This window comes from Lagopus muta, chromosome 1 (assembly GCF_023343835.1).
Source record: "Lagopus muta isolate bLagMut1 chromosome 1, bLagMut1 primary, whole genome shotgun sequence".
Classification (NCBI taxonomy): Eukaryota; Metazoa; Chordata; class Aves; order Galliformes; family Phasianidae; genus Lagopus; species Lagopus muta.
The window spans coordinates 175,196,828-175,211,759 of NC_064433.1; the positions used below are offsets into that span (position 1 = coordinate 175,196,828).

The 14,932-nt window shown below is 41.9% G+C and overlaps 1 protein-coding gene across 3 annotated transcripts in view; it reads right to left on the reverse strand.

The window, feature by feature from the left end:
• Nucleotides 1–4,888: 4,888 nt before the first annotated feature.
• Nucleotides 4,889–14,932, reverse strand: part of NUP58 (nucleoporin 58) — a 36,769-nt gene continuing 26,725 nt past the window's right edge. For all 3 annotated transcript variants that reach the window (XM_048933682.1, XM_048933683.1, XM_048933681.1), the window contains 2 exons: nt 12,660–12,755; nt 4,889–6,897 (listed from right to left, as the gene is read on the reverse strand). In XM_048933682.1, coding sequence (XP_048789639.1) covers nt 6,728–6,897; nt 12,660–12,755 — 266 coding nt within the window. In that variant the 3' untranslated portion in view covers nt 4,889–6,727. The remainder of the gene's footprint in view (nt 6,898–12,659; nt 12,756–14,932) is intronic.

The window sequence follows — 14,932 nt, forward strand, 5'->3', positions numbered from 1 at the left end:
CAGCGAAGGAGCCCCGCTGTGCCCCGAGCCGGTACCGCGAGCCCAGAGCTCGCTCCGCTCGTGCCGTGTGGCACTGCGAATCCGCTTCAAGGCGAATTTCTTGCATTCATAGCCGCCTCCTGCACGCGTCCGCGCGCCCTGCCGAGCTGCACGGGCAGAGGATGAGCTCGCGGCTGAGCTCCGACCTGCCAACCCAGCGGCACGCAGGCACAGCTCGCCGCAGCGTGGCCGTGCTGCCCCCGTGTGACAGCGGCGGGAACGGAGCCCCGGGAGCCGCTGCCGTAGAGCCGCACGACACTGTGCGCCCTGAGCACGGCCAGAGCCCCAGCTGCTGCTCTGCCTGGGGTACTGCTCGCATGGGGTGGACGTTTTTATTTTTTATTCCCGCTCAGGGAACATATTTAATATCTGTGTTTTAAAATATACGTGTATTCTTGAGAGAAAGACTTTCTTTTACTGGCTCTCAGTTCCTGAGAAATAATCAGAACAAGTGGAGCCAAGGAAAACCTCACTAGAGAGTCATGACAGTAGGAGCAGCCCAGGCTGTGGTGACGTGAAGCTCCATCACCAGGCCCTGGGCAACAACAGCCCCACAGCAGCACCAGTAACACTGAAACCTCCACACCTCACAGCCAGCTCCAAAGGCACAGTTGCGTGAGCCAAGGGCAGGAGGCAGCTGCAGCCCCACCATGACACCAAGGCCAGCACCCACACAGCTGAGGCACTTGGGGCAGGTGAGCAGCTTGACAGCAGTCAGTCCGTGTCACACTGCTATGGGAATCTGGAGGTCCCTTCCAACCCCTACAATTCTGTGATTCTGTGGTTTACCCACCCTGGACCTCCGCACACCGCAGGCCCAGCAAAGCCAGGTACCAGCAAACAGAAAATACACCTAGTTATGCAGCCCCAGATAAAAAGAAGGAAAGAATTGCTTCTTAGGGCCTTGGTTGCACAGAGAAGCTGAGGATACCCCAACCCCAGAGGTGTTCAAGGCCAAGCTGGGTAGGTCCTTGGACAACCTGAGCTGGTGGGCAGTAGCCCTGCCCAAGGTTCAAGTTGGTCGGGCTGTAAGGTCCTTTCCAACCCAAGCTATTCTATGACTCTACGACTACACCAACCTTTCCCAGCCTGCTCCCTCCCAGCCACACAAAGCAAACAGGCAGGGCAGCATTGTCATCAACTTACTTCAATTGAAAAACCCAGAAGCTTCCCCTACTCACACTGCTTTGTGCCAACCAGAACATGAAACAGGAGCATTTTCAGTCAAGTGAAGGCAGAGAAAACAGTCTCAAAACTGAGATTTAACTGTTGCTCACCTCGTGATGCAGTGGCAGCCAGCAGCTTTGCGCCCACAGGCACTGTGCTGTGGAAGCAGCACTGCCACACAGGTGTGGCCCAGCTCACTGCCTGCACAGTGAGATTCACATGTGCTAGGCAAGAAAAAAGTGTTCTTCCTCTTGGCTTAATGTGTGGGTTTGGGTTTTATATTATTAGTTCAAATGAGCAGAAAATTAAAAATGCATAAAAGTGTATTTAGGATTAGGAGATTTTAGCATATTGCTTACATCACTAGTTAAAGACTATATTTGCTTGCAGCATTGCTATTTTACTTAGCATCAAAAGTGCAGATAAAACCTGACTTACAGAGTTCTACGCTCATGGTCTGAGTTGTATGAGCTCAGCCAGCAGTGCAGGCAGGGATGGGCTGACTCGTGCTTTGGCAGTATGAGGCATGCCAGCACCCACCTGCTCCTACAGGGCTGTTCCCAGGGTTTGGGCAGTAAGCTGTGACATTAAGCAGTGCACTGTTAGTGGCAATAAGTTGCTTAAGACAGCCATCAATTTCTGTAGTGACCAGATGAAATAAAGGTGGCCCTGACAGCTAGGAAACACTATCAGTGTTAACAGCATTAGAGATTTTTGATGTCCAGTTTGGAGGAGCTGCTATTTAGCTACCCAACTGAGGAGCTAATAGACTACTGAGTTGTAGCTCAGTAATGTTTACGCAAATGTTTACAGTTTATATTTTCTCCACCCAAGGTTTCATCCAACTCAAAGTCTAAAAAGCTTTTTGCCACTTTTTCCACCCCCCAAGAGCTTACACCAGATAAACCACTACTGAATTTTGAGTATTTATCAAGGCTTTTCCTTTTACTATGAGCACACCCTAGTGCCCAATCAAAACCTCATCATCCTGGCTCACTGTTGTGGCCGGGACAGTCAGCCCAAAAGCACCCAGTGGTTCTGCAACACAGCACGTTAAGGACACAGAGCCAACAAGGCACTTCTTGCCCAGGAGGCAGATAGCGTCTGATCAGAACAGGATTTTGGAGACAACTGCATGACATTTCATAATGATTCTGTCCTTGGGCTGCCCAAGTATGCGCTGTACATTGAAACCTGCATTGAAAAGAAGAGGGAAAATTGATCAGTTTGAGAGCCCAGTGGAACAAACCAGAAAAAACACTTCATGTCTGTTCAGCTGTTGACCTGCTGGGACAGGCACATGCTTCCCAAGTCCTCCATGCACGAGTTCAGCAGAGCTGACCTGCTATCAGTTCTATACCTAATTTTGCAGAAGCTTCTAAACTTAAGCAGCTCAGAGTAAGCTGGAATTGCCTTACTTATACAAAGTTAGGGAAGGAAGGAGCATGCTGTTCTCTGGAAAAAGTTGTGAAGGCTAAAGCAACACCTGGCATACTCACCTCCTCACTGCAGCGCTCCACAACTGCAGCACAGGATCACGAAGATTAGGTTCCTGAGGCTGAGTAAGAAAGCATTGAGTAACAAACCTCACAGCAACACAGCCAAGTCAGTCTCAGGGATTGCTCAAATGCTGGTGCAGAGGAACAAAAACCTTACCACCTTAGAGAAAGGTGCAAGAAAACGTGAGTGACCTGCAAAAAAAGGTGAGGCTGCACAACTGTGCCTTTGAGAGCCTTGTAGGGGCTGTATGAAAGTGGTTGTCTCCTGCCACCTGGTGAAAGCAGCATTCTAACAGAGCTTTTGGAATCCCAACAGGAAACCCTTTGGGTTGTTTTCTTCCTACCTAGAAAATTGAACTGCTACAGTCATCCGTTTCTACCTACTGTAAGCAATACAAGAATGTGCTTTGCAGGCTCAGTTGATTTAGGAGCACAAAATATCAGCATGCAAGCACTCGGCCTTGAGCTCAGAAGTGATCCTGATGTGAACTGAAAACTGCCATCCCACTGACAGCAGGAAACCTCACACTCTGCACCCCATCTCCCACCCCTTCCCAGCAACAAACCCATCCAGGTAGGTGGGAGGCACTGGGCCATGGCAGCACTCTGCCTCACCGCCTTCCCAAAGTCCAGCCTGGGTTGTACACAGGTTGTGCAGCCCTACTGCTCAGCATGCAGAGCTAGCAATGCCTGCAGGCAGTCACCATGCACTCACAAGGTACTGAGCAAGGAAGATAGGAACAGCCAGCCAGCACAATCCCAGCAGTCAAAATGTATAATTTAATGCTAGAAATCCACTTACTGCCCTTCCCTCCCCCCCCCCCCCCCCCCCATTATATACCTGAATAAGAGTTTTCAGAAAACAAACTTTTATAGTGCATGATGTATTTGCACGTTGCATCACGGATGCATTTTCCTATATGGTTACTCCTAATTTCTCATGAAGCCCTGCACATTACTGCTTGTTTACCCTCTGCTGAGGCATTCCAGGTACCAGCACCATCAACAGGTAACAGATGACATAACAGACCCTGGATTACTTCTATTAACAGGTAAAGAATGGGAGGGGAAGAAACCCCACAGAATTATCACTTATGTCAAAGAGGAAAAGGCCACTAAGTCTAGAGTTCAACATATAGTCCTGTTAAGAACATGTAGGTGGAAGAGGTGTGCCAGGATCTGGATTTCAGAGGCCTGTGGTGAGAAGATGCATGAATCCTTCCCAGCTCCTCCATTTCAACCTCCTCCCATCCAAGCAAAAAGAAAACAGTAAATGTGCATGGTAGGCAGCACAGTCAGCTTGTCAGGAACACAAGCAAATATGGGTGTGCAGGTTTTGAGATGATGGGCCAGGAAGAGGTTTACGATGCAAGCAAACTGAGGCTTAACTCTGTCACACCTCTTACGGATCTTGCAATGAGAATAATGGAAAACCCAAGGTCCTTCTGGTAGAAGAGGCCACATAAATCCTTCACACCACAACTGTACAAGGTCTTAACAGATAAAGAGAATCACATCCCACATCCATCCCACTGCAATCTTGCCCTCTTGAAAGAGCCAACTGCAGACTTGATTTCATTCCACTGTGTGTAAGCACAGGTCAGCTTAACATGCCCTGTAGGAAACTGTCATCCCTCGAATGTATTTGTGTTCTGCACTATAACTGTATTGCACAGCTTTACTTTGAAAAAGTATTTGAAACAACACATGCAGTGCGGAACCATGAAAGTCATGGCTAAATTCAAAGAAACATGCTGGGAAGGTAATTATTTCAAATCCAACTTCAACCACTTTAGTTTGTACTACAGCATGCAATTATGGCATTATGTAATCACTTCTCTACCTGGGCTAGAATTAAGGAGAAACAGGCTGCCTTAACATGAAGTGAATCAGAACAAAATACAGACACACAGGAGGCTCAGACAGCTTTAGAACTGATTAAAAAAACCTACCTAGTACTATGTTACAGCATGGCCCAGCTTCATACAGCTCAGTGTGAAGAGACTCCAGACAAAAACCACCATTCCTCCCAGCCCAGCCCTCCCTCTCACTCCAGGGATTGAGGCCCTAAAACTTCAGCAAGAAAAAAAACCATAGAATTCTACGTATTAGCTGATTATAGTTTTGTTTGTTCTACATAACATAGGAAGACAACAGGAAATGACCTTTCAAATAGGCAAATATGTATTACAAGGATCACAGCATTTGTTTTATTGTTTGCACAATGGTAAGTTGCACATATGGACAAGGAGTACATACTTTGAATTGGCTTCACAAATTAATACATTACAAGTCCAGTGGTTTAACATTATTAAAAAGCAATAACAAAAGAATAAAAACATTGTGGTTTTGACTGCAGCCCAACGTATGTTTTAAAAAAGGTTAAGTCAGAACAAACTTTAAGCTTTCAGTTTTCCCAGACGTGAAAAACACACACTGGATTCCTAAGGGAGCGCTCGCAGAGATGCAATAACATACAAGTGTACAAAAGCCAGGAGTTCTGTGCTCAGTTTCTCTGAATTCTGCCAGATCAAGTGATAAACATCTGTCCAAAAGCAACCACCGCAGACATCACTTCCAAAACACACTAAATGGTAATAACACTGCCATAACTGAAATAACTCAACGCTTGGAAAAAAAACAAAAACAAAACACCCTTATGCACTTTAACTGTTTTAGAAAAAAGGTGTTTCTGTGAAGACAGTGAATGTTCATTTGATGCATCTTGTATACAGAAAGCAACACTCGAACCCAAAGTCCCATATTCACATTTCCACTCACACTAGGCAGTACGTACCTCTTTAGGATGCTTTCCAGATGTTTCTAGCACACACTGAACTGGAAATGCAGCACAAGCAGCTATGATGTAATACACAAGATTTATACTCTACTGTTGCAGTAGTTTAACCTTCAAATTACATCATTTTTCTCAATTCTTCAGCAGCAACTTACTGTACTATAGCTCATATTTAAAGCAGATATACACCTGCTCTGGTGTTTGTGCTAATAGCACTGACTAGAAGCAGCTAGTGAATCAGCTCTGATTTGTAACAGTTAATTCCAATCATGGCTACAATGGTACAATCCACCCCCCCTCCAGCTGCTAGGAAGAGCTCATGCAGGTTGACAGCTCTGCTTGCAAGCAGACCTTGTGGAACCCTGAAACCCTGCAACGTCCTGCCGTGCAGCTGAAGAAAAATCAGTTGGGAACATTACCTAGGAAATGTCTGAGTCAAGATCCCGGCTTCTTCTTTAAGAACTGGTTGAGAAATGGCTAAAATAAACAACTTCACACACTGCATCCACTGAACACCGCATACAGAACTTCATGAGATAGTAAACGTTTTACTTCAGCTGGTCTTTAGCAACAAAACACAAGCAGCAATGACGACACAGCCCGGGACCCCCCGTTTGAAATCCATAGAACATCAAGATGTGGAACCACAGAGCAACGTGGACAAACAGAACACAAAGTAAAGGAGACCTGTCTGTGGGGAAAGGTTTGCACATCTGGTTTTATTTTATACATACACATACACACTGGTGTGTGCACTGTACTGTATATATTTACATCCATATACACAGAAACACCCTGAAGTAGATTTAAAGGCCATATCCAGGAACAGAAGATATGAACTCTAGTATTTGTACTAGAATATACTTTCTGTACAAAAAACAAATATGCATATATTCATATGGTATAAAGCTTATTAACAAAAAATATTCTGCTACTAACATTAGTTTAAATAGATGGTTTTACAAGAATCTTTAATAATGCAGTATAGAACATTTCTAAATCTAGGGCCAAAAATAAAAATACATAAACAGGTTTATATTCACAAGAAAATAGCTGTTCAGTATGAGTCATTTTGTGTTTCAGACTAGGGAAAAGTAGCAACTTTTTTTTTATTTTTATTTTTTATAAATCCCACGGGATGCGATTTAATCAATGCATCAATCTAGAAAAATAGACTTCTCAGATGAACAAAGTTGATTCACTTCCACTTCCCTAAGAGAGGTGCCTATCTCTTCCCTCGCTTGTTTCCAGCTGGAGGTTTCTTCAGCTGAAGAAGTTGCCCTCCTGTCCCAAAGCCTGCAGATGCAGGATTAGACACCCCGAACGTCAAGCCAGCTGATGCTGTGATGCCAGGATTGCTGAAGTTAAACCCAGATGTAGTCGAGCTGCCAAAGCCTTATGAAGGAGGGAAAAGACATTTTAAAACATGGCTTATATCGGGATTGCAAATTTGTTTCTCCTTGGAGCTGTGAGCATCAGCTACTTTATTACTATATTTATAGTACTGTATACCAATGTGGATCTACAACAGTACGTCGTGTTGCTAATACGCGTGGACTTGTCAGCTATATCAGTTGGGATATTACGGCTCTAAAACAGCCTACTTCAGTGATCATAAGCAACTCTAATCTTAGATCACAGCCTATTTATACAGTACCACTATTCACATCAAAGTGGCAGCCACAAACCCCACTGAAACTGCACAGCAGTTGTAGCACCATAACCCCCAGCCCAGGCTCCCAGCACTGCATACTGAGACACGCAACACTAAGGGAAGGCAGAGGTACAAGCAGACCACGAGCCTCACCTCACCTCACAGCAAGTTAATGGCAAAGCTGGATACGCAGCCCCCTGCCCTACTGACTAGGCTACCTTTCCCTGCCCTTGCAACAAAAGTGGCACAGACCCTACATTAAGTAAGAGGTAGGAAAGGTTCAAAATCTCTGTCAAATTCCTGGTATCTAAAAAACACCCTTTATGACTTGAGTCAAACAGCAGCCTTGAAAACAAAGCTCTGGTAGGTGAGCAAGTTTTGCTGTTGCTCACATTCACGTAAAAAAGGAGGGAGGAGTTACAAAAAAATAATTCCATTCAGTTCAGCTACAAAGCAAGATCAGCTGAAGAAAATCCATTCACCACTTTCAGCAACAGTAACGCTTCATCATTTTACTTTCTTTTCTGAAGTATAACCAACTTGGTAATACTCAAAAGACAGAACTGGAAGATAAGTTTCCAACTACTGGTCAATAAGTAGAAGCCCATAACTCTTACATTCTCTGAAGAAATCAGATAATAAACAACCACACAAATACAACAGGTGCAAGTGAAGATTTCAAGTAGTTTATACATGTTGCACAATGTACATAAATATTAGAAAAAACAAGACTGATTCGCAAACAAGTTTGTTCTTAATAAGCACTACTTAATTTCACCAGTTCTCTGGCAGACAGTAAAAGCAATCCTTGATTGTATCAGTATCAACTGAATATCTTATCTTTAAAGCCAAGAAATTAAAACCCAACTGGTTTTCTCAGCAGAATCTCAAGTTGCCCACATGAGCCTGATATCTTCCCTTCTCTCACTCAGCTCTTGCTCTAATGCTTCAGTTACATTTCAAAGTCCAAGGTGGAATTCTCCTCCTGTAACGTCTGGATCTGGGTCAGACAATCACACTACAGTAACTCATCTTGTCAAGGGGAAAACCAAGCCATTATGGTAACCGCAGTTCTTCAGCATACACTTGCCTGTGCACAACTCACTGTAATAAGTACGTGCATCTCAAGTGTATCTAGTGATATTGTTCGTTTGGCTTTCACCTAAGCCTTCTGGACTGATTTGTCTCTCATCCTAGATTGTAAAGGGTGAAGCAGATGTCACTATCCTTCCATTTTCCTGTTAATTCTGAATACTAGGTAAGGTTTCGAAAGAAGAAACTGGTTTTTCATCTGGAAGTGCCATGAATGAAAAAAATCTTTAATAACATAAGCTGTTCTTCATAAGTTAAATTTTTACTTCAAGTACAGAGTTGAGATAGCACGTAAGTATTGGTTTCGACAGAACACACAACACATACAATTCACAGTAAAGTTGTATGTGATCCACAGTGCCAGGGGTGAAGTGCATGTGAACCACCTCCATCCAGCTGCTTCTGGATGCAGGGAACACAACATGAACTTTGAGTAATGTTAGAGAAAGAAAGATGCACGAGCTGTGTGTGACAGGCGACTGAGAGGATGTTTGTTAATTTACCTGTGACCCAGGAAGCAACAGCTGTACAAGTGCTATTTAGGATGGCCACAGAAGTGTAGAAAGGTCAAAGGGAAATTAATCTAAAAGGCTTTGTCCTACAAATTCTTTTAAGAGGAAAAAAAGGAACCCTTACACAAAATATTCAAATGAAAATCTTGAGGTATCTTTAGAAATCAACTTCCAACAAGACACACATTCAGTTTTAGAGGGACGAGCTGCACACAGTCTTGAATCACAGCTGCAACATGATCAATTTCTGGCTTGAAATTAACATTACTTATGTATCAACAATTCCTTTCAGGAAGTAAGCGACCACCCGTCCTTTGGAGGCACAAACTTAGCCTCAACCTTAAGGACCTTAGAGTACACTTCACTCATTGGGCATTTGCACCTCTGCTTCATAGCCATTGGAAAAGACCTTCAAGACTATCAAGCTCAACCATCCACCTGGCCTACTAAGCCCCATCACACACACTCAAGCAACTCAAACTTCAGGCAAACCTTTCAGAGAGGTAAAGCCAAACAAAAGATATAAGCTTTCTCATTAACAGGTTGTGGTAGTTTGCTGTTCTTGTTTCAATGCCACAGGGATAACCAGCAGTTCAGCAGACCTCAAAAGCAATCTCCTCCTCCCTCCATATTACAATAGGACACTAATTCAAAACGGATTTCCAGCACAGCTCTGGCTGATTTACAAAGGCCTCTGTTACTTGCTCATGGCTACTACATATTGATTACACATAGGTCCATTTTCCAACAGCAGAAGCATGTCCTTCCATGATCCCATTCAATTGTCTCTTGTATCATCATTGGCACTGTTATTCTTCAATAAAAACAGTTCTCTATTACAAACTCCCAACTCAGATTTCAAAGCATGCTTAGTATCTCTGCTTTCACACACTCTCCCCCCCCCCCAATATTATCTCTGAAAAATTCAGTGGTGATTTTTCTCCTTCTCTCATCATTTTGGGAGTCAGTGTTCTTAATATTCCACCTAAATCAGTCTTTTCGGTTGCCATTAAATAAATAAGGAGTTAGGAATTAAGATGGACTGTTCACTAGGAGTAGGCTCTTCACAATGGAAGGAAGCTCTGCCTGCATTTCAGAGAAACATTTGTTTTATCGCACAACTGTGCGCACTAAAGGAGTCTGTAGAATGCCTTGGGTTGAAAGGGACCTTAGAGATCATCCAGTTCCAACCCTGCCATGGACGGGGTTCCACCCACCAGCTCAGGTTGTCCAGGGCCCATCCAACCTGGTCTCGAGTGCTCCAGGAATGGGGAATTCACAGCTGCTCTGGGCAGCCTGTGCCTCTCCACCCTCCTAATAAAAAAATTTTCCCCAACATCTAATCCAAATCTACCCTCTTTTTGTTTTAAACTATTCTCCCTTGTCATATCACTATCTGCCTGTGTAAGAAAAAGTCAGTCTCCTTCCCTGTCATAAGCTCCCTTCAAGTAGTGGAAAGCTGTAATGAGGTCTCCCTGGAGCTTTGTCTTCCCCAGGCTGAACAAGCCCCACTCCCTTAATCTTTCTCCATAGAAGAAGTACTAACGCTCTCTGATCGTCTTCGTGGCCTCTTCTGGACCCACTCGAGCAGCTCTGCATCTTTCTTGTGCTGGGCCTGGACACAGTACTGAAGGTGATGCCTCATGAAGAGTGAGTAGAAAAGGACAACCCCCTCCCTCTCCCTGCTGGCCACCCCTCTTTTGATACAGCCCAGAATACCACTGGCCTTTTGGTCCAGAAGCACACGCTGCTGGCTTACATCCAGCCTTTTGTGCACCAGAATCCCCAAGACTTTCTCTGCAGGGCTGCTCTCTGAGTTCTTCCTCCCAGTCTGTACACATGCCTGAGATTGCCTCGACCCCATTGCAACACCTTGCACTTGGCCTTGTTGAATCTCATTGGGTGACACGGGGCCATTTTTCAAATTTGCCCAGGTCCCTCTGGATGGCATCCCTTCCTTCTATTGTATCAACTGCACCACTCAGCTTGGGATCATCAGCAAACTTGCTGAGAGCACAGTCCCACTCCTGAGAGATTGACATCGAATTGAAAGAAGACTAGCTGCACTGCCTTTCACCTACTGACACACTAGATATAGAGACTGCTCCTGGACTGAGCTCAGGCTGCTATGAAAAGTTGCTTAAGTACTTTCATAGCACAAAGTTCTCTTCAGAAACACAAACCGAAACTGAGAAAAACAGTAAATACTGCTAGAAAAAAAACCACCAAAGTTTTGTAACAAATGTACGTAACTCAAACACTCAACAGGAACTCTTTGAGGACCTCTAATCTTCATTCTAAACTAAGAACAAACTGGTGGAAAGAGGAGAGTTGAGGCATTACCTAAGCAACCCTAGATAGGATAGCAGAACAGTTCCTTGTGAATGGGCAAAACACCAACCAAAATGCTCACATCTAAACAAAAGCAGTAACATCAGTATAACCACACATGCCACCTCCACCCATCTCTCAACTGCTGAAAAGAGAAATTCAGAAAAAACATAAAACTACCTTATGGTGAGTAATAAAATATTCCTGTTTCAGGATTCTGGAAGTGTTACTTTGGAAATAGGATATATAAGCTAAAAAAAAAAATTACTAGCCTTACACATAATTTATACACACACAAAGTATTTAAGAGTTTATGCAATCCAGAAGCTATAGATCAGAGTTTTGGACATAAAAGGTAAAAGTTAACATGCTTCAGGATAACCAAACTGTCACAGAATTTTCTACTCCATGATCCCAGCCTAGATGAGGATCTTCGTGAAGACTATTTTAGAAAGTAGGAAATAATTACATTTAATCCTTAATGTTCCTGGTTACCACCTTCTGTACCTGTGACTTGAGACAGCTGAAAACAATTATAATCTTATTGTGTCCAACTCATTCATGCTGCTAAAAAGAGGCTGCAGTGTTATTTGAAAGCGTTACTATGAACAGAAATGTCATCAGTGCAAGTTTTGACTTACTTGATATTAAAAAGATTAAAAAAAAAAAGAAGGCTGATGCTTTGTGTGCTGCAAAGTCAGATGTTCTTCCAGAAATGCAGTAGGCAGTTACACCTTCATTCTGCTATACAGCCAGATTAGTGAACTATCCCCACCTTATAACACAAAGCTTAAGGTATTTCAGAGGCCTATTTTATAGAATGATCCAATGTTAACCAAGAAAGTAAAAATTCATGGGAACTGAAGATGCTGGTCCACGCTGACCTACTGGACAGTTACTAGCAAATAGCAGTCATTTATTGTGGTTATAATTATAGCAGTTAAAACTTCTTTTTTAAAAAGCAATCATCGTGCTACTAAAATGTGATTCCTGGAGACACGATGCTCCTTCAGTCTGTCACTGAAGAAAGGCTGATAAGCTACATAATTCAAAAACAAGCTCTAATTTAAGTAGTAAATAGAGATGCAAGTTATAGGAGTCCTTGTAAGATTTCAGCTATCTGAATTAAGGAGAAACTACATCCATATTTTCATCTTCTCACCATCATCCAGGTAAAACAAAGTAGTGAGATGATGCTGACGAGATTAGCTCAATTGTCAGAGAAGTAATTTCATTTCATAATAACGAACACATGAATTATAGGCATACAGAAAGATACCTATAATTTGCTCTTCAGCATATACAGGATAAGAAAAAACATCTGTAAAACGTTTCTTTTTAAATACAGGAAGTGGAATTACTGGTATACTTGTCACTAATTTATGCATTCATTTCAATAGCTCAGCAACAGTATGGCCTATACATTCAGGCAGTAACTGCATTTCTATGCCTCAGATTGCATCTGATTCAATGTGATGCATGTTCCCCTCCTTCAGTTTTGACAGACACCATTAAAAAGAAAAAAAAAAAAACCACACTCAAAACTTGAATTAAATAAACCAACCAACCTGCACTTAGACTTCCTGATGGTTTACTTGTTGTTCCAAACCCAAATGACGATGCTCCTGTGGCACTGCTTCCAAAGGCAGAGCTACTTCCAAATCCTAGCAGAACAGTAAAGACACACAACAAAAAAATTATAGGCACAGCAATTAAGGACATACAGGTTTTGGGCAAGTATTCTAAAAACAAACTGTTCTAAGCATTATTTGGTAAAGATATATTTCCAAGGCCACCACCATAGGTGGCGTTCTCAACATAGCATTGATTTCTGTAAGAAATCAGTGTGAACAGGAAAGCCTTGGAGAAAATTATTTCCTTCAAAATACAAAACTGAATAAAACAAGCTATAAATGATTACAAGTGAAGTATCCGGGTTCACCAAATTGCTAATGAACTGCTGTTAAATCAGCAAGAAAACAACATAACAAACAAGCCAAAACTAGGAAAATTCAGACAAGTTATATGACTTGTATTACAGAAAGCTGTAATCTTCATCCACAACTCCAAAAGAAAAACTCCCTGGGCTTAGAAGAGAGCAGACTTCTCCTTGAGTTACTTGGCTCACTTCAGGGCTTATTTCATCCACCCCTACTCTAAGCAGAATGGGAGAAGCTTTATATAACAAAGTAAATTAGAATCTAGAATAGAAACAATTTCATACTTTTTAATGGAAAAATCATCAAAAAAAAGGGCAGCCATGAATGTTTAACTGTATATTCATTTTGCAATTCCTATTTATGATCTCAACGAATAAATTTCAGAATTTCAAACTCTGTTATGAACATGAAGTACCTTCAAGATAAAAGGAAAAGCAAGCTGATACGTGCAGTTTGAGATTAAGGACAGATCAACAGAAGAGAAATATATTCTGTATTTTTTGTTGTCTCAAGAGACTGTTGGAATGAGCACAGTATATTCAAGGAGACGAGGACCCTGCATCAAGTGCGACGTGTCCAGGTAATGTACTTCACTGAATGGAGTCTTTACCTCCTTTAGCAAAACAATCTTGACCTTTTAAAACTAGTAATGATTGGATACTATCTGAGGCTGTGTTCCATAGTCTTCTGTCATTTTTAAACCAAGTGCAGTTTTAATTTAATATGACAGGAAATATCATTTGAATGCAGGATATTTTGTTTTGAATGATGTACCTTTTTCCTCCTTTCTAGCTGGCAATGAATTACCAACAGTCAGGTCTCTATCAGCAAATATTTCATGAAGCATTGGGTCAATATGCTGCTTATCTAACATACTGAAGAGCTAAAGTCTGGATGCTTATAATCCACCAATTCATAAATATTTATGTTTCCCAGCTAAAATGCAGTTTCACAAATGTTAAAAATGCTGCTAAGTAAGAATTCCAAACGTCTGGAATATTCACTCTGCTCACTGCCTTCCAAGAGCATTGCTGCAGGCCAGTTAATACTAAGAATAAAGTATTCCTTTATTCTTCTATAGTTGCTTCTGTGAGACAGCTTTCTCGATTTGCCAAAAGACCAAATCTTTACAAATTAATATAGAATAGATGAAACAAGCAACTGCATACTGGCTTATGAGAAAGGGGCGGTAGGCCTCTAATGCTAAATTAAAAGCAGATGTCCACCTATTTAAAATAGAATGCTCCTTATGTTGGTAAGACTGATAAACACAAACAATCTTTAGACTATAATTGCTTTGGTTGCATCTAAATTGCATCTAAAACACTGCAGGAATAACAATAATCCACAGTCATTCTTCATTCAGCCCACCATTGTTATTTCTCCTGTTTGTTGTTGTTTTATAGACTTATCTGAGATAAAACCTGAGGTAAAATCTGATGTGAAAACCTACCAGTAGACTTAAAGATAATTTCAAGATCATCATTTAAGGTAAAGTTGACATAATCTTCAAGTGTTATCTATCATAGCAGTTAAGTGTTTCCTAGCCAGTGATTTTATTATTTTTAAGTGTTACAGTAGCAGTTATCACACTTTGAGAAGATTCAAATGCAGGGATACAGAATGCAACTGCAGAAAGGATCTAATAAGAAAAACCACAACGTACCATTTGTGATCATATATATTGTCTTTGTAGATCTTACACAAAAGCTTCAATAAACACTGCTGCCTTTTGATGTGTAGTGTAGGAACCCCTGACTGATATAGATAGGAACATTTGTATGCAAATATATTTCTAGTTGTAATGCATTTTCGGCAGAACTACATCAGAGGAAAAGGTCTATAAATATATTGAAGTTTTCTTTCAGGTGTCTCTTACTAGCACTATTAATCAACATTAT